Raw genomic sequence first — 25,871 nt, 5'->3', positions numbered from 1 at the left:
AATTTAGGATTATCAATTTACTGTGATTTTAACTTTGCATTGCATATATTTAACCATACATATACTTAGCTAGCCTCAAAGATACTGTCTTTCTGATTCATTCCTAAATTCTCAGACACTTAAACATATGCTTTCAACAATGTTGAAGTCACTGCTATTGCCAGGCTGAAGTTTCAGAAGACTTTAGGTATTTAAGATTCTCATTTTTGCTGGGTAAGACGGGATAGGAAATCAGAAGTTCACAGTGAGCCTTAAATACATTTTGATTTCCAGGCCAGTGTGGGTTATGTGAAATTATGTCTCAAAAATTTTATCATTTCCATCTTTATTCTAGTCTCAGAATTCTAGTCTTTCCTTGTTTGGATACAGATACATAGCTGTATAACCCTTTGAATGTTGTGCATGGTCTCCATGCTACTTGGCAGACCCCTAAGTAATATCTAGTTTGAAATTGAGCAGTCTTACTTTAATTAAATCCGAGGGTTACCTTTACCCAGTGACTAGAGTAGATGGCAAAACAAGCATTTCCCTTGGACTAAAAACTTATGCTGGGTATCAAGCTTGGGACAAACTTATAACCTGCCTTAACATCCACATAGTCTGGAAGCAATGTGAGGAAACTAACTAAGCTCTTTCTTTTCTATAGCCCAAATACCATTGGTGACATATTCAAAGGGCACAGATGCCTCAATTCAGCATATGCCAAAAGATGGATGACATTTCTAAAGGTATCAGGTGCCCCATTCTTTATCTCAAACAGAATACCAAGGCATTTCCTAATATAAAGAAATCTGAGGCTCTCATTTTCAAATACAAGCAATTTATAAGTTTAGTATTTCTCAGTGTGATGTAATACAACATAGTCACGTTAGAAATTGTCACCTGGGTCTCCTTTCTATGGCACCAACAGTCTTTCCTCAAAACAAAGATTTAAACCACATATACTTGATCTGCTAATTCACGATGAGTAAAATAATAAAAATGTATTAGAACCAGGGTATAGAGATAGCTTCCTGGGGATATTGAAGGGGGAAATATGTTGGAACCAGGGGAACAGAGTACTATAGTGTAAACACAATGCATTTTCCTAGAATGTAGAGTCTACATTTGTATGGCGTGTTGTGTCATAAAAAAACTTCTCGCCGGGTGGTGGTGGCGGCACACGCCTTTAATCCCAGCACTCGGGAGGCAGAGGCAGGTGGATCTCTGTGAGTTCGAGGCCTGGCTGGACCGACAGCCTCCAAAACAATACAGAGAAACCCTGTCTTGTAAAACCAAAAAAAAAAAAAACTTCTCAAAGCTATGTGGAAATTATGGCCATTGACACATTATGCATATAAAAGGAGTTTTGGTAAATTTTAGGCAGGATTCAGAAATGGTTTTGTTAGATAGAAATCACAAACAATTGGAAAAGGTTTCTCTTGAAATAATACAAAAATCATCCATGAAAATGGGCATTTATTTAGAATAACAATTTATAACAAGAATTAAATGATGACAACGAGCAAAAGTTTTAAACAAATTGTGTGTGCACATATATATGCATATACATATATTAATTTATACAAACAGCACAATGTTTCTATACAACTAAAGTGAAATGAACATTTAAAGTGAAGGATACAATGGTTTTATTATAAATCAAATGCCAAAACTTCGCAAAGTGTACATAAACACATAGCCATGTGAAATGACACAAAAGAAGAGCCCAAGAGCAAATGTTGTTTCACTCTATGAGGTAAAAATGTGGATAGGTTTGTGTTAAGCCCTTAATACATATTTTCACATCAAGTTTTTTTAATATACTAGCTTTTCTAAGATTTAGTCTTATAAAATATCTTGTTTCAAGTTACAAGAACAACTAATTTTGTATGTGTAACCATATACAGAATAACTGCCACATACCGCAATAAAGAACTTTTGCTGTAACATTTTTCCAAGTTTCCAGATTCTGGTCCATCTAGTAGTTTGGAATGATTTACCAGTTGGCATTTATGTTACTGGAACCAATTGGAACCATTCTATAAATCATCTAGATGCTAAAGCTTGCTTGGTTTGACACAAATGAATTTCTATTTGGAGACAGGATTGTGAACACAGTGCTTGCTTTTTCTAGTTTATATCAAACTAGATAGATATTGAAGCAGCAACCCTTGACTGTAGAGTGGCAGGACTGTTGTTATGCTAATTGTAACGGTCTTCTATATGTGCTTAGCTAGCTATAGTAATAAGACCTGCTCACAGTTATGAAGATAGTCAGAAGCTTATCTGTTTTAAAAAGTGATTTTAGCATCAAAAGACAGACACTCCTCAAACCGGAATTTCAGAGAAGTGTAAAATGAACAATTCTGTTCATGGATGCCAAAGTCATTTTCTGCATGCTTCTGAGATGTTACACACACACACGCGCACACACACACACACACACACACACACACACACACACACACACTACATGCAGACAACCCATTTACGTTTTAATCTTAGACTGTTTTCTTCAAAAGCAATTGTGGTTAGTTATAATATGTAGCAACATTTAGTCTATCTTTGGTTCTATGTTTTAAAGATATTTTTCCCAAAAATAAATAGGCATGACAGGAAAAATAATTCAGCTATCTTAAGAGAAAACAAACTATTTTATAAAAAATTGAGCAAAAATATATAACTGATATTTGTTTTAGACATCTTTTCTAATTCTCTTGCTTAAAATCTAACACCAGTGCAATTTTTATTAAACTGAATGTGCATACTGCATTTGCCTATACAGCAAAGACACAAAAAAAATCATAGAACAAAATAGTAGTTTCCTTAAAATCACTTAAGAATTATGAATTCTAAAATGTATTAGAAAATCAAACTGCTAAAAATATATTGACAAAGCTGATTCTGAAAAAGCGCAAGAAAATAAAGATGGATGTAGTGGTATCTGCAGATCACACCGATCTTCAAAAAAATAAAAGAACTTAGATTCAAGGAACCTCCCCTGCATTTTCAGCAAATATTTACATGTTGGAAATTTTAGATGGTTACTCTTCCAAAATTTCATCTAGCTTTCATAATGGTTTCAACTCTGGGCATTTGCTAATGACCTCCTTCTCTTTTCAAATATGATTTTGGAATCATATAATTCTCTCTCCCTGTAGCCAAGGGATGGTCCCTTTAGATACTTTGCCTCAGCTGCTGCATAATCTAAGCCATCAACAGCAGAAATTGAGCAAATAATTGCTTCTGGTAGAAGAACTTCCAAGATAAACTTAATTTTGTCATCTTTTATCAGAGTTAGCATCTTCTGATCGATTTGTTTATAGATTTCTTGTAGGTATTTCACCACCTCATCCAGTTGATCTTCGTCTTCAAAGTATGTTTCAATACAGGGTGTGAAACTCTTTGCATTCAAAAATGATTTAAGCCATTTGGATTTTTTTGTACCCTTTAAAATGCCCAAGAGATGGTTCTCTGCTCCTTTTGCATTGACAATGAAATCTACCAGGTTCTTGTTAGCTCGGTCCCGAGCAGGCTTCATCCGGTCAGGGAGAATTTTCTGGAAAGATAGTCTCTTGGCGTGGGATGCCACAGCCATTTGCTCCCCTGTGTCTTCATTATGTATCTTCGGAAATATGTTTCTGAAGGTATCTTGATTGATTATTTTCCTGACTGGGTAACTGATGTCAGCAGCATAATACTCAAAGAATGAGCCTGTAAAAGAACCACAGCCTAGTCTAACTCTGTAGTCACAGATGAGTGACACGCACCAATCGATACTTTCTCGGTACTCCTCCCTAGCTTTCTCCACTAGAGCCTGCTTCTCTTTACAGTCATATTTTTTCAATCTTCTGAAAGAGACTCTAACACCTTTCTTTTGAGGATTCATGTTTGCCTCAACCATGAGTACACTAGCTTTCCTCTCTTTTCGCCTAATGCTTTTGATCACTGCTGGCCAAAATGGGTATTTTTGATATTTAAACCACACTATCATTCCAGTTTCAAATGCACGTGTCTCATAGCAGAGAATGAAGCGAGGGAGGTCTTCATCATCATCTTCATTGTCATTATCTAAAGCAGCTGCACTAGCAGGATTCAGAGACAGTAGCTTGCCAGAAGCTCGGGCTTCTTCTTCAAGATCTTCTAAATCTAGTTTCTGAAGTAGTAGATCACTATTGACTGGATTACAGGCAGGAAGTGAAACCTGATATTCCCCTGAGCACCCTGCAAGGGAGCTCTCAGGACCTATATCTGATTCCCCAGAAGACTGATTTTGGCTGCCATAGAAGCATGGATTCTGATTTGATGGGCCCTCTCCAGGATCTTCCATATCATTCTCTGGGAAGGTTGAAAATTCAGACGAAACTGTTGGTACCTGTAGGGGGATGTCTTGGGCCTCCTCCTTAGGTACAACGAGATCTTCTGCTGGTGGGACAAATTTTTCTTCTTTAATGTCTTCAGTTTCCTCTTTGAGGGATAAATTCATTGACATGACCGCTGAGATGTCAACCTTTTTCTTTTCTTCTTTTTTATCATCCTCATCATCCAGAAATGAAGGGTAAGTTTGGCACCAGCTGAAGTTTTGTGATGCCTTTGTTTCATTTTCACTTGCAATACTCTCAATGGCTGTGTGCACCTGCAGCTTATCATCAGATAGGGAATCATCACTCTCGGAGCACAGTAACATGGAAGCTGAATCTTCTTGGAGGTTGCTTTCAAGTTTCCGATACTTTTTAGGAGGAGGTGAATCAGACTGCTTTGGTGGTACACGTTCAGATGCTACGGTGGTGCCCTCTTCATTCGGCATGCTTTCTTGGCTCTGAGTTGTTCTCCCTTTCAAGATTTCCAGTGCCATTTTCAGTGATCTTTCATAGGCTGTCTCTTCCCTAGGCGGAACTCTGACCTCTGATTCTACTGCTAGTAAGGACACAATGGTCTGAACCTCAGATTTACTTAAGACTCTTACGTCTTTGCTGTCCACGGTAATTTTCTCATCTAGTGAAAGTATTTGAACTTCCAGGGAAAATGCCTTTTTCCTTTTACTGTTTGACAAAGTTTCAGAGCTATATAAAACTTTTGCTGGCCATAACTGTTCTTTCCAATTACATAGGACATATTCACCATCCATTATGATTTAGATTAGTATGCCAAGTAGTTAGTGTTACAGAAAAGAGATTATTTGGCCTTGTGGTTACAAATTCAAATTCTATCACAACAACAGTCTTACTAAAGTTTCTTTTGATTTAGAAACACAAAGAGTCTATGGTTTATGTGCACTGTTCTCTTCCACAATTAGTCCCCAGGATACTTGAACATGTTGTTTGAATAAGAGAACTCTGGAAGATACTGAAATAGGGAAAACACTATTAACAAATAAAACTATCTTGCCAAAGTAGATGGTGAGCAAATGTAGACAAAAGAGATAAACTAAAAAGAACTGTGTTCAATGAAAGATGAGACAGACAAAAAAGCAGTCTAATGGACAGAGCAGTAACCAATGGAAATAAACTTGTATGATAACCTCAACTCAAGAACCATTACTTTTTGTTAAACAATATACATCAATATAGCTAGAAGTACTTGTAATTGTATGCTGCAGAATCTATTCATGACATCTGATACTTTGATAATTTTGTATTCCTAGTATTTCACCTGTGGTAGTGAGTCTTCAAATTTAGCAATCATGAGGATCATATGGAGAGCCTCATAGACTGTTAGGCTCCATTCTCAAAGTCTTATTCAGAAGTTCTTAAAAACCTGTAATTCTACTACGTTCTCAAATGATTAGCTGAGCACATGGCTTTGCCTCAAATTTTCAACTGAATTATGATAATACAAAAGTTGCTTTTAAGTTGAAAATGCTTACAGATGGAAAGCAGGAAGCAAAATCACGTGTCCTTTAAGACCTCAGTGTATTTTCAAATCTGTAGTGTCTACTGAAATGGGACAATTCTTACCCTCTGTCACGAGGACAGTGATGATCCCGCAATGTGATCCAACTATCTTGACTCTCAAGCCAGTTGATTTCCCGACAGACCTTTCACCCTACGAATCACATGTAGAGAGTTCCCACACCACATGCACCTCCGATATTAACCGAGACTGTACAAAAGAAAGACAGGGAATCAATCAAAGGAAGTGTTAAAAGAAAAAAAAAACCCTGCCTACCCAAACTCAGTGGCTGCCACTGTGAAACACAGGTATGAGATAAAATCTCATCCTTAATGTAGATGTTCTACAAGATGAAATATTCCTTACTATTCGTGCTGAAATGATCTCACTCTAGGAAGGTATGAGGCGGGATGAGAGAAAAGAGGTAACAAATTATCTGTGTCTACTAAGAATCACAGTTTAGATTTTCTGAATCTTCACAATAGTTATGTTGATTTCTCATTTAAACTTGCAGTTGTTTTCAATGGAATCACAGTTATATGACATACTGTCTCACAGACTAACAAATTAAAAAAAAATAATTTCACTGTTTTGTTTCCCTGCCTCATAACAATGGTTGCCTGAAGAAAATTCAGTCTTTCTGGCACATATGCCATCTCATAACCAGAACCAGAAATGCAGCCTGTTGGTGATATAGGCAGGGCCTTAACATGAGATCATTCTCATGGGAGAAGGGTAGAAACTGCACTAGCCAGTCAGGAATCTTCTTGGGTATTTAGAATACTTTATGTTAAGTATAAGGGTTTAAGGGCTTGGGATGTGGCTCAGATTTAGAGTGTTTGCCTGGCGTGCATAAGATCCTGGGTTCAATTCCCAGTACCACATTTAAAAACATTAAATAAACTACAGTTAAGGGTTTGTAGTACAGGATAGAAATAGGGTAATGTTTTACCACAGTAATTTTGATGATCCAGAAGCTTATTAAAATTGAAATACAAAATACATAAACGTTAAGTACTACTTGACACAAATATCCACCATGAATATTCTCTTTCTAGGAAATTTTTACATAGAAGAATGAATGCTCATTTCAAGCCAGGTTTAGGAACCTCTTAAGAGCATGCTTTGAATATAATTCTGTGTAAATAAGTGTTTTCAACATGATTTTATATAACTTAATAATGAGGCTTGTCCCAAGTCTGTAATATTTTATCTCAGTATTTCCCTGAAGATGTTTTTAAAAGCCCAAATAAAAATGAATTACTATTTTATAAATAGAGACTGGTAAAGGCATCTCTGATTCTCTAACTATACAGATAACATATATTTTTGTTAGAGATGCATTTTTCAGATTTAATTGTATACATTGTAGTAACATACATATATTGAGATAGCATATGTAATCACTGTCCCATAATTTTCTCTCTTTATCAGGTACCATTTCTCAGAAACTTATAAATTACTTCATGTGGATGCTCATGTTTTTCATTTACCAATATGTATGTACCATACTATATAATATTCTTTAAACTGCTTATACGAATAAACCAAATATTTTGTTTTATCCATGTAATTTGATGCAGAAAAATGATTTTTAGCAACCAGGGCTCTCCATGTGGCCTGAAATAATGAACTGGAAAGAGGACACACACAGAATTATAGTTAGAACAGCAACCAAGCTACCCATTTAACCAGATCAGGAAAATTTCCACCAATGGAAAAAAATAAGTATGGTTGTGGAAGCATATGTGTATATTTATGAATGTTTGTGTAGCTGAAACAAAATGAGTATGATGTTTGAGCTTCATTTTGGTTTCATAGTTAAACAAATAATCATGAGGCACAATATACTTTAATGGTATCGAAATGGGTTAAACATATTAAAAATAGCAACTTGACTACCCAGAAATGCTGAATGCTAACATGGGAGTTTTTGTCCCTTTTTTCCAACCACACACATATACATGCATATATTATGTGCTCATGTCTTCACTCAACTGCACATTTGATCCCCTTCCTAAACTCATATGCATGTAACATATACATACTTTTCTCTTTATTCCAATTAGCAGATGTATGAATACACTGTTGTTGAATACTTTTGTCAGTTTTATTTCTGTGTAAATGAATAAATGTTTGAAACTTCACAGAATAACAGAATACCTTGTAATATCAACAAGTTCTGCTAAGTTAGGAAATTAGTATGAACGGCCATGCTGCACTGAAGCCTTAATTTAGAGGCTGTAATCTGATCACCCCTTTCCCCTCTGGATTTAAAAAACCTTAGGAGATACAAAAGTTCCAGAGGATTAATGCTTTCAAAATGCCAGCAGTTCTTTAAAAAAAAATCACACAACGATCCTTCTACTTCCAAGATCATTCTTCCTATTTTTTCAGTTTTTATCCCAGAACTCAGACAAATCACTAGAAAATAAATTGAAGTCAGACATTACCTTGACGCTTCTTGTCAGCTGCAGCCTGGTAAAATGCAGCTCCTCCCCCAAGACTTGCTGGGCAGAACTCACAGGCACTGCTCAGAGAAGGCTCCGCCCCCGCAGTGACGCAGAGCACAAGGCCACTCCCTGAGTTACAGGAGAGACAATTGCCAAGAAAAACTGCTGAAGTGTTGAGACATGGAAATGTTCCCCTTTACAGAATTTACAGTGTAATAGCAACAAGAGTCTGTCTCATTTTCATTCAAGCCCTGAAAGTGGATGATTTCTTGAGGAGGTCGCAAAACACTTTATCTCATAATAACAAAACCCCAGTTTAAATATCTTAACTAGCCTTCGCTGGCATCCTAATGTCTATAGTTGATCATTTCCTTCCTTTCTTTCCTTCCTTCCTCCTTTCTTTCTTCCTTTCTTTCTTAGTACATCTTCATTGCAAAATAATGGGCTTCATTATAGACTTTTTCATATATTCTTATCATGTGCTTTACTCTTATTTATCCCTTATTTCCCTCTCTTGTTCCCACTTCCAACTCTTAATGGCCCCTTTCCTCTCCCCCTCGTGCACTCCCCCCCCACCACTTGCATACACAATAGAACCATATCCCGACCCCCCCACCTAGAATAAGAACACAAAAGAAAAAATTATATGCCAAATTCCCAGATGAACATAGATGCGAACTTTCTCAATAAAATACTTGCAAACAGAATATACTTATAGGTGAACTGAAAACCATGCTGGTCAATATCCTCTCTGAAGTAGAATGAGAAAGAGAGTGATTAGGATTGTGCAACAACTTTACATTGTTTCAGATAACACTGACTTCTCTACTGTGTCCAAAGCATGGTGTGTCTCCTTTGACTCAGCGCTTCTCTTGTATTCTTCAGGGATACCTCAGGGATTCCTTCCTATTCTTATTTCTGAGTAGAAAGTGAAAACTGTGATTGGGAAGACATGATCCATTTCTGTGTATCTTAGTCTGTAACAGGAAGGTGCATTTTTCTAGGATTTTGCTGTTGTGTTCACACTTGGGAAATTCAGTGCAGGGCAAGAATTTGTTTTAATTTCCATACCTTCTGTTCATCAGAACATCCCTATGGTAATTTTAAGTTAGAAGGGCTGTTTAAGTCTAATTATACTTAAATAATAAGTGATAACTTGAGAAAATGAAGGGTTTAATTTGTGTCAGTTCAGCATATGATATGACATTATTAAAATGGTATAATTTTTAAATGTATGTTTTCTTTAAATAAACTAAAGTTTATTTAAACTTTAGTACCAGAATAATAAATAAGAATAAACTAATAAAAGTCAACTCTAGGCTATATGTTGTTGTTAATTCTAATAAATATGCAATGTTTGTGGTATAAATATTCACAAATCTCACACATTCACTCCCCGAAAGTTTGCTTTTGCTTTTCTCAAATTTGAATATAGGTCATCAAGTCATCAGAAAGGGGAGGGTGCTCCATTTTAAGTAGTCCAAAGGACACAAACTTCTTCCATCCTATGGCTTTACCATTTTCTTGGACCTGGAAATCATTTGGTAAAGAATTTGTGTCTGGCTAGGTATCTAAGAAAGAATGAAGATGGACAATCTTGTGGACAGTTTTAAGGATTGTGTCAGGCAAATATCCTGGCTGTCTTCTAACTAGAACTCAGGTATAGAGGGCATACTACAGTAGAGCCTGGGCAATGTGGTTTCCTTGTGATTCCGGAGCACTCTGCCACATGAAGGATTTTTCTTTCAATTTTTACTGATGACTTTTATTTGTCAAACTGCATAGTTGTGAACATTCTAAAAACAATGCCACCACAAGTAGATAAACTGCTTGTCTGAACTCTCTGCCTCACTTTCACTACTTTCCATGGTCACTAGAAATTGACCACAATAGATAGATACAGTTTGGAAAACTATTCTGAACTAAGAAGTAAATTAGAAAAATGATGTATCTCACTAGAGATGGATGATCTTAAGCCCTTAACAAGACTACCTCATTCTGATGTCAACTTAAGGAACAGTGAACTTGTTTTTTAGCTATAGCTGTGTATTTTCCAGTCTCTTTTGAATAGCAGCACAAAAAAATTGATCTTATAATAAGCAATCAAAACAAATAATTCTTGTAGAATACTAAGTATTATTTAACGTAAAGAGGACTAGTGGGCTGTTGTATTATATATGACTTTATTTCAATGAAGAGGGTTATTTGATTATATACTTTATAATATTTTTGTACCTATTCATTTACATGCCCAAGTGCTCATAAAATAAGGTTATTACATTTAAAACTATACTTTCTTGTCTATTTTCTATAGTGTGCACAAGTCAGTCAATATTATACCAATTACATGGATATACTTTTTATTTTAGTGTTTTGTAGAAGGATGTGAAAAGTGATAACTACCAATACTGCTATTATTATGAAGTAGATGATATAAAAATCATATATAATGCCTATAAATTTCACATGCCAGGCAATAGTAGTAGTATTTGACTGGTAACTCACTAAAAGGTACATAATAATTTATTTAATTCTATATAAACATTATTAGTATTAGTATTATGGATAGATGCCAGTGATTTATCACCACCATGCCAGGTAGTCTGTTAAGTCATCTACATGCATTACAAAATATTATTAGAAAAGCTCTAGGGTTTGAACATATCCCTCAAAGTTCATGTATTAGAAATCCAAATCCTTACTGCATATGTGTTGAGTGGTAAGAGACCTATTACTCCCACACCACAGCAGTGGTTTATTTATTGTGAGAGTGGGTTCTCATTAAAAAGATAAACTTGGTCCCCCTTCTCTTCTTCTCTTGTTTGCTCTTTCACTGTATGCTACTTTTTTTTTTGGTTTTTACGAGACAGGGTTTCTCTGTATTATTTTGGAAGCTATCGGTCCAGCCTGGCCTCGAACTCACAGAGATCCGCCTGCCTCTGCCTCCCGAGTGCTGGGATTAAAGGCGTGCGCCACCACCGCCCAGCCACTGTATGCTACTTTTTGTGACCTTATAAAATAATAAGAAGGCCCCTGGCAGATATGACCTCTCAGTTCTGGGATATTTAAGCCTGCACGACTTTGATCCAAATATTTGCCTATTGTGAAGAAATTTCTTGGTCTCAAGTACTGTGTTATAGCACAAATGGACTAAAGCAGTGAGCATTTTCAGCATTCTTGTTTTTTAAATGAGGCATTAGAGAGATTAAGGAATGTTCATAAGAATTCCACAGTGTATTTGGCACAGGACATTTGGACCTAGGTACTCTGGCTCCAGAGTTAATGTTTGTAATCACTAAGACCATTGGAAATCCCTTGTTGCAAATAAAAAGTGTTCCATACCTGGGTATGGGATGAATAGCTAAGCAAAATAATTAATCTTAAAGTATTATGTGCTGAGTCACTGAAACTTAAAAGAGACTATTGTACCTAATCCTTCATTTAGCTTGCCTCCCTCCTTGCTCTTCTACCACCCTCTCCTATTTCTCCTCCATTTGGCTAAGACAGTCTCATATAATCAAAGTAGTGAGTGACATCCTATCATCTTTGCCAAATTATGCTAATTGTAAACAAATTGTAGCCTGCACAGAAGGGGAGGATACTCTGCAGTGGAGTGGGTCACTTAGAACCTGTCCACCATAACACTGTATGATTTAACATATCTGACATTTTCAAAATAATAGTGAAAAGATCAACATCACCAGTGTTTCAGATGGGAGAGAGTGTAGCTTTAAAGGGACAGCACAAGGAAATCATGAGGGATGGTGATGCAATACTGACTTTCAAGTGTAGTGGTTATAAGAACCTGAATATATGTTAAACCACAGAGAAATCCAAGCAATAAAGTTCATTTATAATGTATGCTACTTTAAAATACAAGTTTAATCTATAATAATACAAAGAATAAAATATAAACACAACATATAATAACTGTTATACAAAAAGTATTTATATATACTTCAGGAACCACCTGTTTCTATGGTGTGTTTAATATAAATAGAAAGAATAACACCTGCATACATTACTAAAAAGCACCAGAAGTACTTTCTCTTAAGATGTAAAAAGGCATAAGAGAATGTCATTAACAATTTAGCAAACTTAACAATGACAAATCTTTAGATATCTTACAAGGTCTTAGCTTTCTCTCAGTTTATTATATAACTGTATGAAATTAAGTATCAAAGGCTGATGAACTCTGTGGTGCTATGGCCCCCATAGCCTCATATATACTAATGGTTAGTCACCAGGAAGTAGACTTGTTTGGGAAAAAATTAGGAGGTATGGCCTTGTTGGGGGAACTGTTTCCCTGGGGATAGGCCTCTCTCTCTCTCTCTCTCTCTCTCTCTCTCTCTCTCTCTCTCTCTCTCTCTCTCTCTCTCTCTCTCTCTCTCTCTCTCTCTCTCTCTCTCTGTCTCTCTCTGTCTCTCTCTCTCTCTCCCTCCCTCCCTCCCTCCCTCCCTCCCTCCCTCCCTCCCTCCCTCCCTCCCTCTGGGGAGCTTGGAGGTTTCTCTCTGTGTGTATGTGTGTGTTTTTTGTGGTATACAGTGAGCAATAGCTGGCTTCTAAAGATCACTCAGAGATTCAAATTGGAACTTACCTGCCACTGCAAGAGGAAATACTGACAAAGTTCTAACTTTCAAGGTCCAGGCCCAAAGGCACCCCAAATATTGAAGCTACTCTGGCCAGTATTTCCTGAATAATTGGGAGCCTAGTACCTAATATTAGCAGTGTCAAAATGAGAAGCACACGAAGATAGACAGATTCCCTTCTGCTAGTACAGGTTTCTAAGGACTGATGGAAATTTAGGGTAAGTAATCGAGGACCAAAATTTTGTAGTGCACTAACCTTTACTTGAAAAACCAAAAATGCAAGCCAGTAAGAATAAGGTGATAAAACATAAGCAACAACATCAAACACATTTTTATGACACCAATATTTACCCAATACCAAGAACACAGTAAGAAGTACAGAAAACTATTGACTAGTATCTCTTATAAACATAAAAGCAGAAATCCCAACCAAATGCTATTGTTCAAAACAATGGCGTAGATAAAAGACATATCATGATCAAATGAAATTCATACTTGGGAATTTAAGGATTGTTCAACATCCCCAAATCCATCAATTCAACTTACTATGCTAGAAGACCAAAAATGATGAAAAATCATAGTACCTGAGGCACACAAAGCATCTAACAACATTCCACAAACATTCAGGATAATAACACTGAACATGTTATAAAAAGACAATCAGATCACCGGTATCTACAAAAACCCTACAATTGCCATTATACATAGTGGTAGCACATGGAATGCCGTTCTGCTAAAACCAGAAACACAGTAAGAATATCTGCTTTGAGCATTTCTACTCAACATTGGATTGGGTACCCCAGTGAATAAAATGGTTCCCTGTGACCCATATTTAAGAAGCCAGGTGTTGTGGTTTGTGCTTGTAATCTAGTACTTGGATGGCAGAGACAGATGGATCCCCCAGGTCCGGCAAGCTTACCTACTTGGCAAGTTCTGGGTCAATGAGAGACTCCACCCCTCCAAACAAAAACCCTAAGTATAAGATTAATAGGTTGGAAACTTTAACATGCTGATGCAAATAATTAAAGATCCTAAATAAATTGGGATACATACCGTGTAAATTGACAAACACTAATTTTAGGGTATAACAACTCTCCATACATATCTATAGTAACTGGAACTTCAATAAAAATACCAACAGGCTTTTTCTGGAAGTTGAAAGAATAACTCTAAAATATGTTTGGAAAAGCAAAGGAAGCAGAGGAGCCAAAAAAGGAAATATAAAAGGTAGAAGACTCACATTATCTGATTATCATGATTGTAGTAATCAGGGTATAGTGACATAAGATTGACATATTATAGGTCAATAGATCACAAATAAACTAGCAAATAATGCCTACTGATTTTTGAAAAATCCTTTTTGATAAATCATACTGGAGTAATTTAAGCATAATTATTCATTGTGACCCCTTAGCAAAGACTGTGAACAAAAATCATTTAAATAGGCCATGTGCTTATATGTAAAGTGAAAAATCTATAAAAGATAATATAATGTCTTTAAGACCTTGGATGTGCCAAAGATTTTTTTAAAATACAAAGCCAGAAAAATAAGCCATGAACCATGAAAATAGTAAAATTGGACCTGAAAAATTTCCCATTTTTCAAAACTAAAATGAAAACAATTTCAGAGTTGGAGAAAACATGAGCAAAGAATATACCTCTTATAGAGCTTGTATCCAGAATATATAAATAACTCTTAGAATTTAGTAAGTCAACATCTCAATTAAAATAGATACACAAATTACAATTGAAGGCATGAAAATATGTTTAACACCATTAGTAATTAAGTGTATACAAGTAAAAAGCATAATGAGGCAACATTAACACCTTTATAATAATAGCTTGTATTAAAGAAAAAAAAACACTGACAAGATAAACTTCAGAAAATGATGTAGAATAACTATAGTATATTGCAAAAATATCAAACAAATTTTAAAAACAGCCCAACAGTTGTTAATGTAGTTAACCACTCGTAATCATTCAAAGTCAGAAATTCCACTCTGAGATATTTACTCAAGAGAAGTATAAACTACTTTATATACTTGAATCCTAATCATCAAACCCTATAAATGTACTAAGGAGTGGTTACAGAAAACACAGAACAGCCGTATCATATAATACTCCTCAGCTATATTAAGCAATAAACTACTTACACATGCATTATTATTTGTGAATGTTTAAAAGGGTCCTTCTGGATTCCATGCATGTGGAATCCTGGGAAAATAAAATCCATAGGGATAAAAATAAGCTTGCTGCTTGTCAAGAAGTGAGATAGAGACAGTTTACTGAATACAGTGATGTCTGAATACCATATTTTGGACATAAGAGAACATTCTATAGCCCAACTGCATTGTTTTATGACAAAGTTTGCCAAAACTCATAATGATGTACAGTTTAAAAAGGAGTGCATTCAGCCAAACACTAGGCAGAGCTAGTGAGCCCCACAGAAGTGGAGGAGGAAGGATTGTAGGAGCCAGAGGGGACTAGGAATCAGGAGAGTACATCCCACAGACATTAACTAAGCAGTGCTCATAGAAACTCACAGAGACTGAAGCAACAATCTTGAACCCTGCATTGGTCTGCACTAGGTCCTTTCCATGTATTTTATGGTTGTGTAGCTTGATGTTTTTGTGAATCTCCCACAAGCAGTGGGGTGCCTGAATCTTTTGCTTGCTCTTGGTACCCTTTTCCTCCTGCTGGGTTTCCTTGTCCCACCTTAATGTGAGGAGATTGCCCAGTCTTAAATTAGTCCATGTTTGGTGAATATCTTTGGGAGGCCTGCTCTTTTTATTTTAAAGAAAACAGAGGAGGAGTTGATCTGGAGGAGTGGGAGGGTTTGGGAGTAGTGGAGGGACAGAAAACTATAGTCAGGATATAATGTATGAGAAAAGAATAAAAGTTCAAAAACAGAATGAATTTAACTCAATGTAAATTATGCCTCAACAAATGTGTCTTCAAATAAAGAGGGCATCAATCTCCCAGAATATAACCCATAAAAGACATTTGTATTTCACTCTGAGAGTAATGGGAATACAGAGTTTGGGTTCTTTCCTTGGATTAACTGACTACCAAGGAAAGCTGTATGTACCAGAAATAAGTATAAATTATACTTTTAAATAACCCCCAAAATATTAGAAATTAAATTATTTTAACCCACTCTAATATTTTTATTAACTTGTTAACTTGTTTTAAAGCATTTGGGAAGGCTTATAAGACATGTAGCATTGGATGTGATCAGGTAACTCTTCTTCTAAAGGTTCATGTCTTTGCTGACTACTTCTTCCATTGAGTTAGAAAAAGACAAATGTCAAGAAACTTGATGATTCTAGTATCCTATAGCTTATGAAATGTATTCTCTTTGGAACAACTTTAATCACACTGAAGGTCTCCCATGTCAGTCAAGTATACAGATGTAGTAAGGAAAGGGAAGGGAAGGGATACGAGAGAAAGGAGGAGAAAAGGAATAGTTTCTACATTCCAAGATGGGAGAGCTGGCTACTGGTGTGTTTCCATTGAAAAGGAAAATCTTAATAACACAGAAGATATAGATTGACCACAGAATAAATGGCAGTATTTTTGTGCATTTGGTTAATGCACAAAGAATAACAGTAGTTGTCTAGTATAAATGTTCCCAAAGATCACTGGGGGTCCATGGCCATGATTAAAGAATTGATTTTAGAAAAGGGCAGGCCTCCCATGTATATCAGCCAGCCATGGCATATCAAATTGCAGTGAGACTAGGCTCCTCCTCGCCTATTGAGACTGGAAGAGGCACCCCAGTAGGAGGAAAGGGTCCCAAAATCTGGTAACAGCATCAGAGACAGTCCTATCTCCCACTGTTAGGATGGCGCTAGACTGGGAGAAGAGGAGAGAGGGAGGGGAACTTGTGATTCTGTTGGGGGAAAAGTAATTGAATAAAGAAATAAAGAATTTAATTTTAGATATTTTATGGTCAAGCAAACTATTCAGTTACCTTTAAGACAAAGGTACACATAAATAACAAAAGAACTTGACAGTAAACAGAGTATCCCAAATGGAATAAAAGGCAAAGCTGCACTGTATCATTGGCAAAGAGAAAAAGACTCTGTAATCTTTGGTCAAGTGTATGTATGTGGCATGACACAAAAGCTTTAACAAAGAGAACATCAAGAAAACAAACAGATCTGTATTTCACTATTACTATTAAAACCTATGGAATGCTAATAGATAAGACTTCTGAGAATTAAGACTGTGGATTGCATAATGGGAAACATTTCCTGAAGAATAAAAACAAAGAAAATGTAAAAAGGGCCTCATAACACATTATCACAACACATACACAAAGCTCTAGCGTATTCTCAGACAAGCTGTGCTGTTCTCTTGTGAAGCAACAGACAGAAAGAGTTTTCTAGGATCCACTTGTAGAAGTATAAAGAAAAACATTCTCCATGATCCTGCCATTCTCTGAGAGAATGTATAGGAAAAGATCAAAGCATGACCAAGCTTATTCTTATCACCCAGATTAATTGTACTTATCTAGTATATTTTAGTGAGGCCATACGAGAGACTGTTAAAAATCAACTACTTAAATATCAATTTTCTCAAGCAGGCATTAAGGCAGGGTCCTCTGATATAAAGACATGTGTTTTGGAAACCAGTTCTAACTGTACTAGCAGACTGAATGGACAACTTGTACCACCCCATATCAAAACATATTCCAAGGGATAACTGTCTTTTGGGGTTCAGTAGCAGCCTAAGTGAGTAACACCACGTAGACAGTGACAGAGAAGAAGTTGGTAAAGTAGCTCAGTATGAACTGTAGACGACCTAAATATGGACCAGATTCATTAGTACATCTAGATTTGGGCAAGAAACCAATCAGCGAGCTTTTATTCATCCACAAAAGTCCTTAGGTCACAGTGGGATATGTTTGACGATCTGGCTTAACCAGAAAAGGAGTCATTTTAAAGCCAGCTTACTTAAGTGTTCCTGAAAACTTAGAAATGAGCTTGACTAAGGGGCTGGGGAACTATCTCAGTAATGTGCTTGTCATACTGTGAAGACCTGAGTTTATTCCAGGTACCTATGTAAAAGCCAGACACAGTCTGGGAAGGCAGGCGGAAGTATGCTTATAGCTTGCTGGCTAGTTCATCTAATCAAATTGAGGGAATTCCAGGTTCAGTAAGATATCTCATCTCAAAAAAAAATTGAAGAGTGATTGAGGAAGACACCCAATGGAGACCTCTGGCCTCCACATATACAAATGCACAAACAAGTGTGTGCTGCCCCCACCATGAACATATACACAATTCAATAAAGGAAAAAGCTTCGAATAAATAATTTGAATGCATGACACTACAAGGTGTTCATTTAAAAAAGAGTGAGGAGGGCTGGGGGAATGTTTCAGTAGTTTACAGTGCTTGCTTCTCTTTCAGAGGACTTGAGTTCAGTTCCTAGTACCCACATTAGGAGGTGCACAACTGCCTGTAATTCCAGCTTCAGGACACCCAACACTCTTTGTAACCTCCACAGGTAACCACACAGAGAGGTACACACACACATACATGTATCTAAATAAAACTTAAAAAATTAACTAAGGACAAAATTAGTTGGCACCAGGACAAGACATAAGATTGTGGTTAGGGAAATTATTAAATTATTTTAAAATGGTACTTTTATAATGCTCAGTAGACAGTTCTTATTGTAGCCACTGTATAAAAGATAGTATGTGTGGTGGTAACAAATGAGAGATGGGCAAGGAGAACACCAGGGGTACCATTTCCACTGAGGGAGGGGCTCTGGGATCTTTCAAAGTTTGTTCTAAGGACTCTTCCTTGAATTTATTGAAGTTATCAGTGCTGTTTTATCTACTCATATCATCCAGACAGAAGTCAGGGTCTGTGTCTCCTCTACTGGCCCAGATAATATAATAACGTATCATTAAGAGGATGACAGTCAGAGGTTTGGAATGCCTAATATGGCTACTTATTGTCAGGATTCTTTCCAAGGGTCTCTTGCAAGTCATGTCGTTGGCTTGGATATGGCAGTCTTCCAGAAGTAGCTATCATTGTGAATATTTACCTAATTTCATTATAGAGCTTTAACACATACATTTTCCCACAAACTGTAATAGAGCCATACACAAATAAATTCATTATAGCATAAAATATAATTTAAACTGCATTTGAGGTGTTCTATTTGAGGTGTTCTGGGATACACAGACAGACAGATACATGCACACACACTCTACAATCACTGGAAGAGATGGCTGTAGTAGTTAATACCTAAAATTCCAGCATTGGGGAGGAAGAGATAAGAGATAGCTGCAAATTCTAGACCAATGTGGTCTACATAGCCAGTATCAGGACAGCCTGTACTAAGACCTTATCTAGAAAAAAAACTGCAGTGGACTGAAGGCATGGACGCAGTGTCAAGAGCACTGGCTTTTCTTTCAGAGAACCAGCTTTAAACCCAGCAGTCATGTGGTGGTTCACAAACTATCTGTAACTATTGTGCCCAGGTTCTATTGCCGTTCATTGATCTTTAAGGGCACAGACATACCTTATACTCCTGTACACACAAAGTAAACAAGCAAGCAAGCAGACAAAAAAACTTTGGAACAGTGTTTCCTGCCATTACTGATTAAAAGCTGTGTTGACTCTCACTCCAGCTGTGTTCCCAGCAAAGCCCTTACTCTGCTGGACACTTCTGCAGTTACACTGCCTTTCTAGGCCTCAAATAGATCACAGGTACACTGCCTACATCACTTGCACATGTGACAGTAAGTGGGGCTGTGTCAAAGCTGTGGCTCACTGCTGCCACCCAGGATTGAGATGGTTGAGTACTACACGTCTAGGAAAACATGCGAATACAAAGCATGGCTTCTACCAAAAGCCAATGTTTTTTTTTTTTTTTTTTTTTGGTTTTACAGGACAGGTTTCTCTGTATTGTTTTGGAGGCTGTCGGTCCAGCCCGGCCTCAAACTCATAGAGACCCACCTGCCTCTGCCTCCCGAGTCCTGGGATTAAAGGCGTGCGCCACCACCGCCCGGTCAGTGGTTTTTGTATCATAACAAAGTAAAATCACACAAATTTGATATGCCATAGCTAGCAAACCAGAAACAAACTGTACTCTACATCTTCACCTTCATATGCTTTTAACATGAAATGATTTATGAAATGGGAAGATTCTTACCCTCAGTCACGTGAACTGTGGTGGTCTGGACCTGTGATCCAGCTGCTTTGACTCTCACTCCAGCTGTGTTCCCAGCAAAGCGTGGACTCAGCTGGACATTTGTGCCTTTCTAGGACTCAAATGGATCACAGATACACCGCACACGTCACTTCCAAATGTGGTATTGAGGCTGTGTCAAAAAAGAAACAGAGAATCAAACCAATAAAATGGGTTTCTAAAAAGTGTAAATAAATTATCCTAACAAAGCTCTTGTAGGCATGCCATTTTGAAGAGGATGGAAGTAACAGTAGCTTTCTGTCTACTGTGGGCTAAAACTGAATGAACTCCATTTGTTGAATGTTTAGTCTTCACACCAGTCTTAAATGGGGCTTTATCTTCCTCATACCACACTTTTTAAAATGAATTTCAATTATATACTACATGCTGTCTTACATTTTCCTAATACAAAATATATTTCATTGTTTTGTTTGCTTACTTTATAAAAACACTTGTCTGAAGAAAAATTGGGCTATCTGGCAAGCGCCATCTTGTGTCCAGAAGCAGAACTGTCACTACCATGTCCTTGGAGAAAGGTGGGAACTACATCCTGCCAGCCAGCAGCTTTCTCAAGTTTCTAGAATACACCAGACCGAAAATCCGAGTTCTGTTATGCACTGCCCAAAAGGTGCAATTCAAATGTCCCCACCTCCAAAGTTCTGGACTGTAAAAGAAATTTCATGCCTACCAAAAATTAAATATGAGGAAGCAACAAAAATTATAATTTTGGAAAGATAAATCTAGTAATAATTGCCTATATACCTTACATATTTTTACATATGCACATGAATCCATAATATTACAAACCAGCTTTTTCGTTTTGATTTTGTTTTGGTTGTTTGAATTAAGGAACTGCTCTGCAACCCAGACTGTTCTGGAAATCACTATTCAGTCCCAAGCTAACTTGGAAACTCAAGGCCATTCTCCTGCCTTAGATTCATGAATGCTCAGATTACAAATGTAAAACACCATGCCTTGCAGCCAGTTCCCTTCATTGATGCACTGCTTTAAATTCTATTTTCCTCCAACTTTAAAGAATTTTATCTCAAGGCTTATTTTCTGATATCACTAGAAAATGACTAAAGATAAATGAAAGAGTATTTTAAATCCAGTATGTTTGCATATGCCCTTATTCCATCATTCAATGGGTTGAGGCAAGAGCATTGCCACAAAGACAGCCTGGAACTACCCAGTTCCAGGTGAGTCTGTCTGGAGACAGCCTGTCTCAAACAACAATAACAACCACCAAGAGGCTATTTTAAAATAGAGACAGTAAGACCACTCCTATCTCCACCCCTTAAAAATACCATTAGTAGGCTGACCCCCTTTTTCTGATTGATGACACACTAAACATATTTTTTTCTTCTTAAACAACCGAAAACGCTGCTTGCCATTCTAAACTTACTTTTTTCACCGACTTCTACTTTGCAGGCAGCTTTTCAAACCATTACAGTGTCATACTTTTATTTGCCAGCAACTGTATGTAACATCCCATAGGACTGAAGTATCATGCCACATAATACTTTAAAAACTGCTTAGAGCAATTAATCCAGACCCCTATCCCACCTTTCAACTGAGATAATACAAAAAACAAATAGTGGTTCTTGCTGACCAGTGCTGTACCTGTGGCCTGACAGGAGCCCTCACAAGCAGGTTCCACGCAGGGCTGTCGTGTACACAACTTGGTTCCTTGACTGGGTCCAGAAAGAAAAAAAATCTCTGTCAGCTATGAGAGCGAGCACTTATCTCCGTTTGTACTTGTGTGTGTTCATGCGCGTGTGTTTGAAATAAAATAGGTATGCTCTCTTCGCATCACTTTGCTTTTCTAATTAAAAAAATTATCAAGGAAAAAAGCAGTTCTGAAAAGGCTGAAAGCAGTTAAAAAAATAGAGTACGCGTCACCTCGCCACCGACCAAGACCAAGTATACCCAAGCTCAGACGCAAGGAGTCTAGTTTCCCGCCCCCGCCCCCAGTCAGAAAAACGCGCATTTTTTTTTACAAGTGATATCACTCAACAGCGTATCTAAATCTCGTTCCAAGCCCCTGCGCCTCTCTATGTCATTCATTTTATGACTGAATTTTCTGCCAGTTATTTTTTTGTCAGAATGCAGATTTTAAAACAAAATCTCATTAAAAAAAAAAAACCCAGAAAACAAAACAAAACTGTGCCGGAGACAAAAAAAACACGGAATGCCACGTAAGAAAATGAACATGAACGGCATGCCTCACTGAAGTCTTAATTTAGAAGCTGCAATCCGATCACCTCTCCCCACACTATATGGACTTTCAAATTATCCGAAAACCCCAAATTCCACAGAATTAATTCCACACGGAAAACGACAAGTCTTTCAGAACATTAGTCCATCCCCACGTCTCCCAGGCACTAATTTCTATTTTCTTTTTCCACCTTTCCCCCAAAACGCGAAGAAATTTCCAGAAAATAACGGGCATTAAGACAGCCATTACCTCAAGCTCCGACTCCGCCGCCACCACCAGGAGAAGTGAGGCCCCTCCCTCAGGACAGGCGCCGCTGCACGAGCGAGGGAGCCAGCTTCCCACGAGCTGGCAGAAGCTCCGCCCCTCGTGCCGGGGGCTGTCGGGGAGAGCCCCCTCTGGGCGGGGCCAAAGCCTCCAACTCAGACGCAGACTTGTTTGAGCCTGAGGTAGGGAAAAAAAAAGCCGCTTTAAAAAAAAAAAACTCGAAGGCAACATGTGTCCTTTACATTCAAAGCACTGGGGTTAATCACCTCCCCCCGAAAAAATGCAGAAATGGCTTTCTCATACGTTAAAGACCTAGATAAAAAGACCTTTTGCCACATAGTTGTTTTGTTTGTGGGTTTTTTTTGGGGGGGGAAGGTTGGTTTTTTTGCCTATCGTGACATATTATTTCTGGAAACTGCTCAAAATGTATTAAAAAGCTCTGCCAGGTTCTTGTTTGTGATTGAGGTAAATTAATAACGCCTTATTGGGGGAGAATTAAGTCTTTGCAAGATTAATTTTCCTGAGATACGTGTTTTCTCCCACTTGAGTGCATGACCTCTCTATCTCTCTGTCTCTGTCTCTGTGTGTGTCTCTCTCGATATGTGTGTGTTTTGTGTGTGTGTGTGTGTGTGTGTGTGTGTGTTAATCAGGTCCTCTCATTGATCCATCAGAAACTTTCACACATCTTAGTCATTTCTAAATATGAAACATGACTTAGAATTATTTTTAAAAATGTGTGTATCTGATACTGAAATTAGTGAGGGGAAACCTTGTAGTAAAAAACACTGTAAGCTAAAGCAGAAAACTCAACAAATTTTGAGCAAAGCTGTTTTCAATGTAAAACCATATCTGTTCTAAAGTAGCTCTTAGTTTCCCCAAGCACTGGGCAAACTGAGGCAGGAAGCTTGGGAGGGTTGAAGGGAGCTTGGGCTACATAGTGAGAACCTATCTCAAAAACTAAATAGCTGGGTGTTGGTGGCACATGCCTTTAGCCTTTAATCCCGGCACTCAGGAAGGAGGCAGAGGCAGGCGGATCTCTGTGAGTTCGAGACCAGCCTGGTCTACAAGAGCTACTTTCAGGACAGCTTCCAAAGCCACAGAGAAACCCTGTCTCGAAAAAAAAAACATACCAAACCAAAATAAAACCCACCCACCCCCAAAACAATGAAATGTTGATGCCAGCGTAAAAGATTTTACATGTTAATTAGAAATAAATAGCAAAATAAAAATAAATGGGCAAAGGACAAGAAGACATGAATAGTTGATGAAATTCTAAGGGAATACTCTGCTTCCTTGTAAGCACCGTCAAGCAGAGCAACTCTAAATATCTCTGTCCCTGCTCCAAGCCTCCAAGCGGCTTGACAGTATTTACTTAAATTTGGTGCGCAGTCATAAGGCCCCCTTGACTTTTACAATTATCAGTGTTCTGCAACTCACCATTGTACACTTTTGCCTCCCTGTACAACTCCATTTTATATCAATTTGTTCAGTGGAGAAAGGCAAATCGTTTTTATCAGAGCTCCTTAAAATCCAAATATTCAAAATGACAACAAAGCAACACTTGAAAGATATAGCCACCTACTTTAATATTTAAAATAATGCGAATGCAACTAACATTAAGACCCCATAGGTTTTGTGTTTTCTTTTTTTTTTTTTTTGCCCAGTTTGACTAAAATACAGCAAATTATAAAATAAACAATTGGCAAGATTACAAGGAAACAGAAACTTGTGCCTGTTCCAAACCTGGGTAAGGGACAAGAAAAATAAAATAAAGCCGAAGAAAGTCTGTCTGCCTCTTTCAGAGTGGCCTGTCCAGTGCAGTCACTGCCTCCAGGGCTTAGAATCCTGCCTGTCTGCTAGAATGTTGGATGACATCATTTAGTCTCTGATTAGGGGTGATTAGTGAATGTGATACAGACTGTGCGCATGTCAACATCACATCCCTGCTGGTGAGTACACTGGAAACCCCTGCCTGCCATGCTCAGTGATCCCTATACTCCCCCACATACTTTGTCCCTCTTAGGGATTTTGGTGCACTATGCCTTCCTGCTAACCATACTCAGCATGGTTCCATCCTCTTGGCCTTAGGGTCTTTCTTGGCTGCTGAAGCCTAGTGGTCGGTTCCCTTTCAGATATGCCTCCTCCAAGTAATGGCACTGAAAGTCATTCCACTTTATTAATGATTAGCCATCGTTTGTTCCTGTGCTTTGGTTTTAACAGCCATGTCCATATGGGAAAGCTGCATTGCTGTCATCCTTTGTTATGCTTCTTTAAAAAAATTGAAAAGTACCGAAGAAATTAAGACTAAAATTTAGAATTTTCTTTTCCTTTAACCCTGACTTGTTGGGAAGCAACACACCACCTGTGGGTAACAAGTCTGAGCTTTACATCTCTTAAGATAATGTTATGTTAAGTTTAAAAACACAAAAGATCTAAGATGTTAAGTAGCACCATCAGTTAACACAGCGAGCAGGTAACAGGAATCTATTGCTCATTATAACAGCCGAAAATAGAGAAACAGCTGGACTGTTACCAAAGCTCTTCCTGCAATAAAAAAAATGGGAAGGGAAAAAAGGGCTTGCCATCATTCTTCTAGAGATCCTAAGCAAAAGGGTCAGACAAGGTCAAAATGATTCTGTACCCACTCTGCTGGTGATGTGTGGGTCTCTCTTCTGTCATTGCAATACTGCAGTGGAGGCATTATGGTTATATTTTTCAAATAGGAAGTCAGACAGTTGTGAGTTTGAAGCGTTTATTACCTTTGTTGAAACCAAATTTCCAATTCTTCACACAAATTTAGGTTGTCATCTCCACATCCCAGACAGCTCATTTAACACAAACTTCTAATGTTAACTTAGCTTGTTCAGTATCAGATAGTAACTACATTTCAAGATGTGATAATAAAAAATTGCAGACTCCTGCAGGGTTTTCCAGAAAACCTTATGCTAGGTGAAAGAGACACTAAATGGTTCTTAATTCTTGTTAGCCTCATTTCATTCCCCCTGAAAATTCACAAGTAGCTTGAAAAAGATATTTTCAATGACTGATAACTGGGTTAGATTAAAACATAGCCCCAAAGAAAAGGGACTAGATAAAAAGTTTACTTCGCTAAGTGGAAAGGTAGATGGACAATGAGAGTGGAGACAAGGTACAGGTAGAAAAACAAATAGAATCAGACAGAAGGCGGGGCGAACAAAACCAGAGAAGCACTAAGATAACACAAACCGGATACCTTATCTCTATTTTTTGCTCTTGCAAAAGAAA

General features: G+C 37.6%; 1 protein-coding gene and 1 long non-coding RNA gene across 2 annotated transcripts in view; one reads left to right on the top strand and one right to left on the bottom strand.

Annotated features, from left to right (window-relative positions):
• LOC121140019 overlaps positions 1-25,871 on the top strand; it is a 194,345-nt gene that overhangs the window by 155,943 nt on the left and 12,531 nt on the right. The window lies entirely within an intron of this gene.
• Positions 1,464-22,812, bottom strand: Pwwp3b (PWWP domain containing 3B). The gene is made up of 6 exons (XM_013118161.2): positions 22,593-22,812; positions 21,749-21,819; positions 20,090-20,258; positions 8,328-8,456; positions 5,940-6,084; positions 1,464-5,328 (listed from the first exon to the last, which is right to left on the bottom strand). The coding sequence occupies exon 6, from the start codon at positions 5,108-5,110 to the stop codon at positions 3,065-3,067; it is 2,046 nt and encodes a 681-aa protein (XP_012973615.1). The 5' UTR covers positions 5,111-5,328; positions 5,940-6,084; positions 8,328-8,456; positions 20,090-20,258; positions 21,749-21,819; positions 22,593-22,812; the 3' UTR covers positions 1,464-3,064.

The sequence above is a fragment of the Mesocricetus auratus genome, unplaced genomic scaffold, assembly GCF_017639785.1.
Source record: "Mesocricetus auratus isolate SY011 unplaced genomic scaffold, BCM_Maur_2.0 Super-Scaffold_100003, whole genome shotgun sequence".
NCBI classification, from domain to species: domain Eukaryota; kingdom Metazoa; phylum Chordata; class Mammalia; order Rodentia; family Cricetidae; genus Mesocricetus; species Mesocricetus auratus.
Note: the sequence above shows the minus strand (reverse complement) of the source record. Positions and strands in the feature narration are given on the sequence as shown.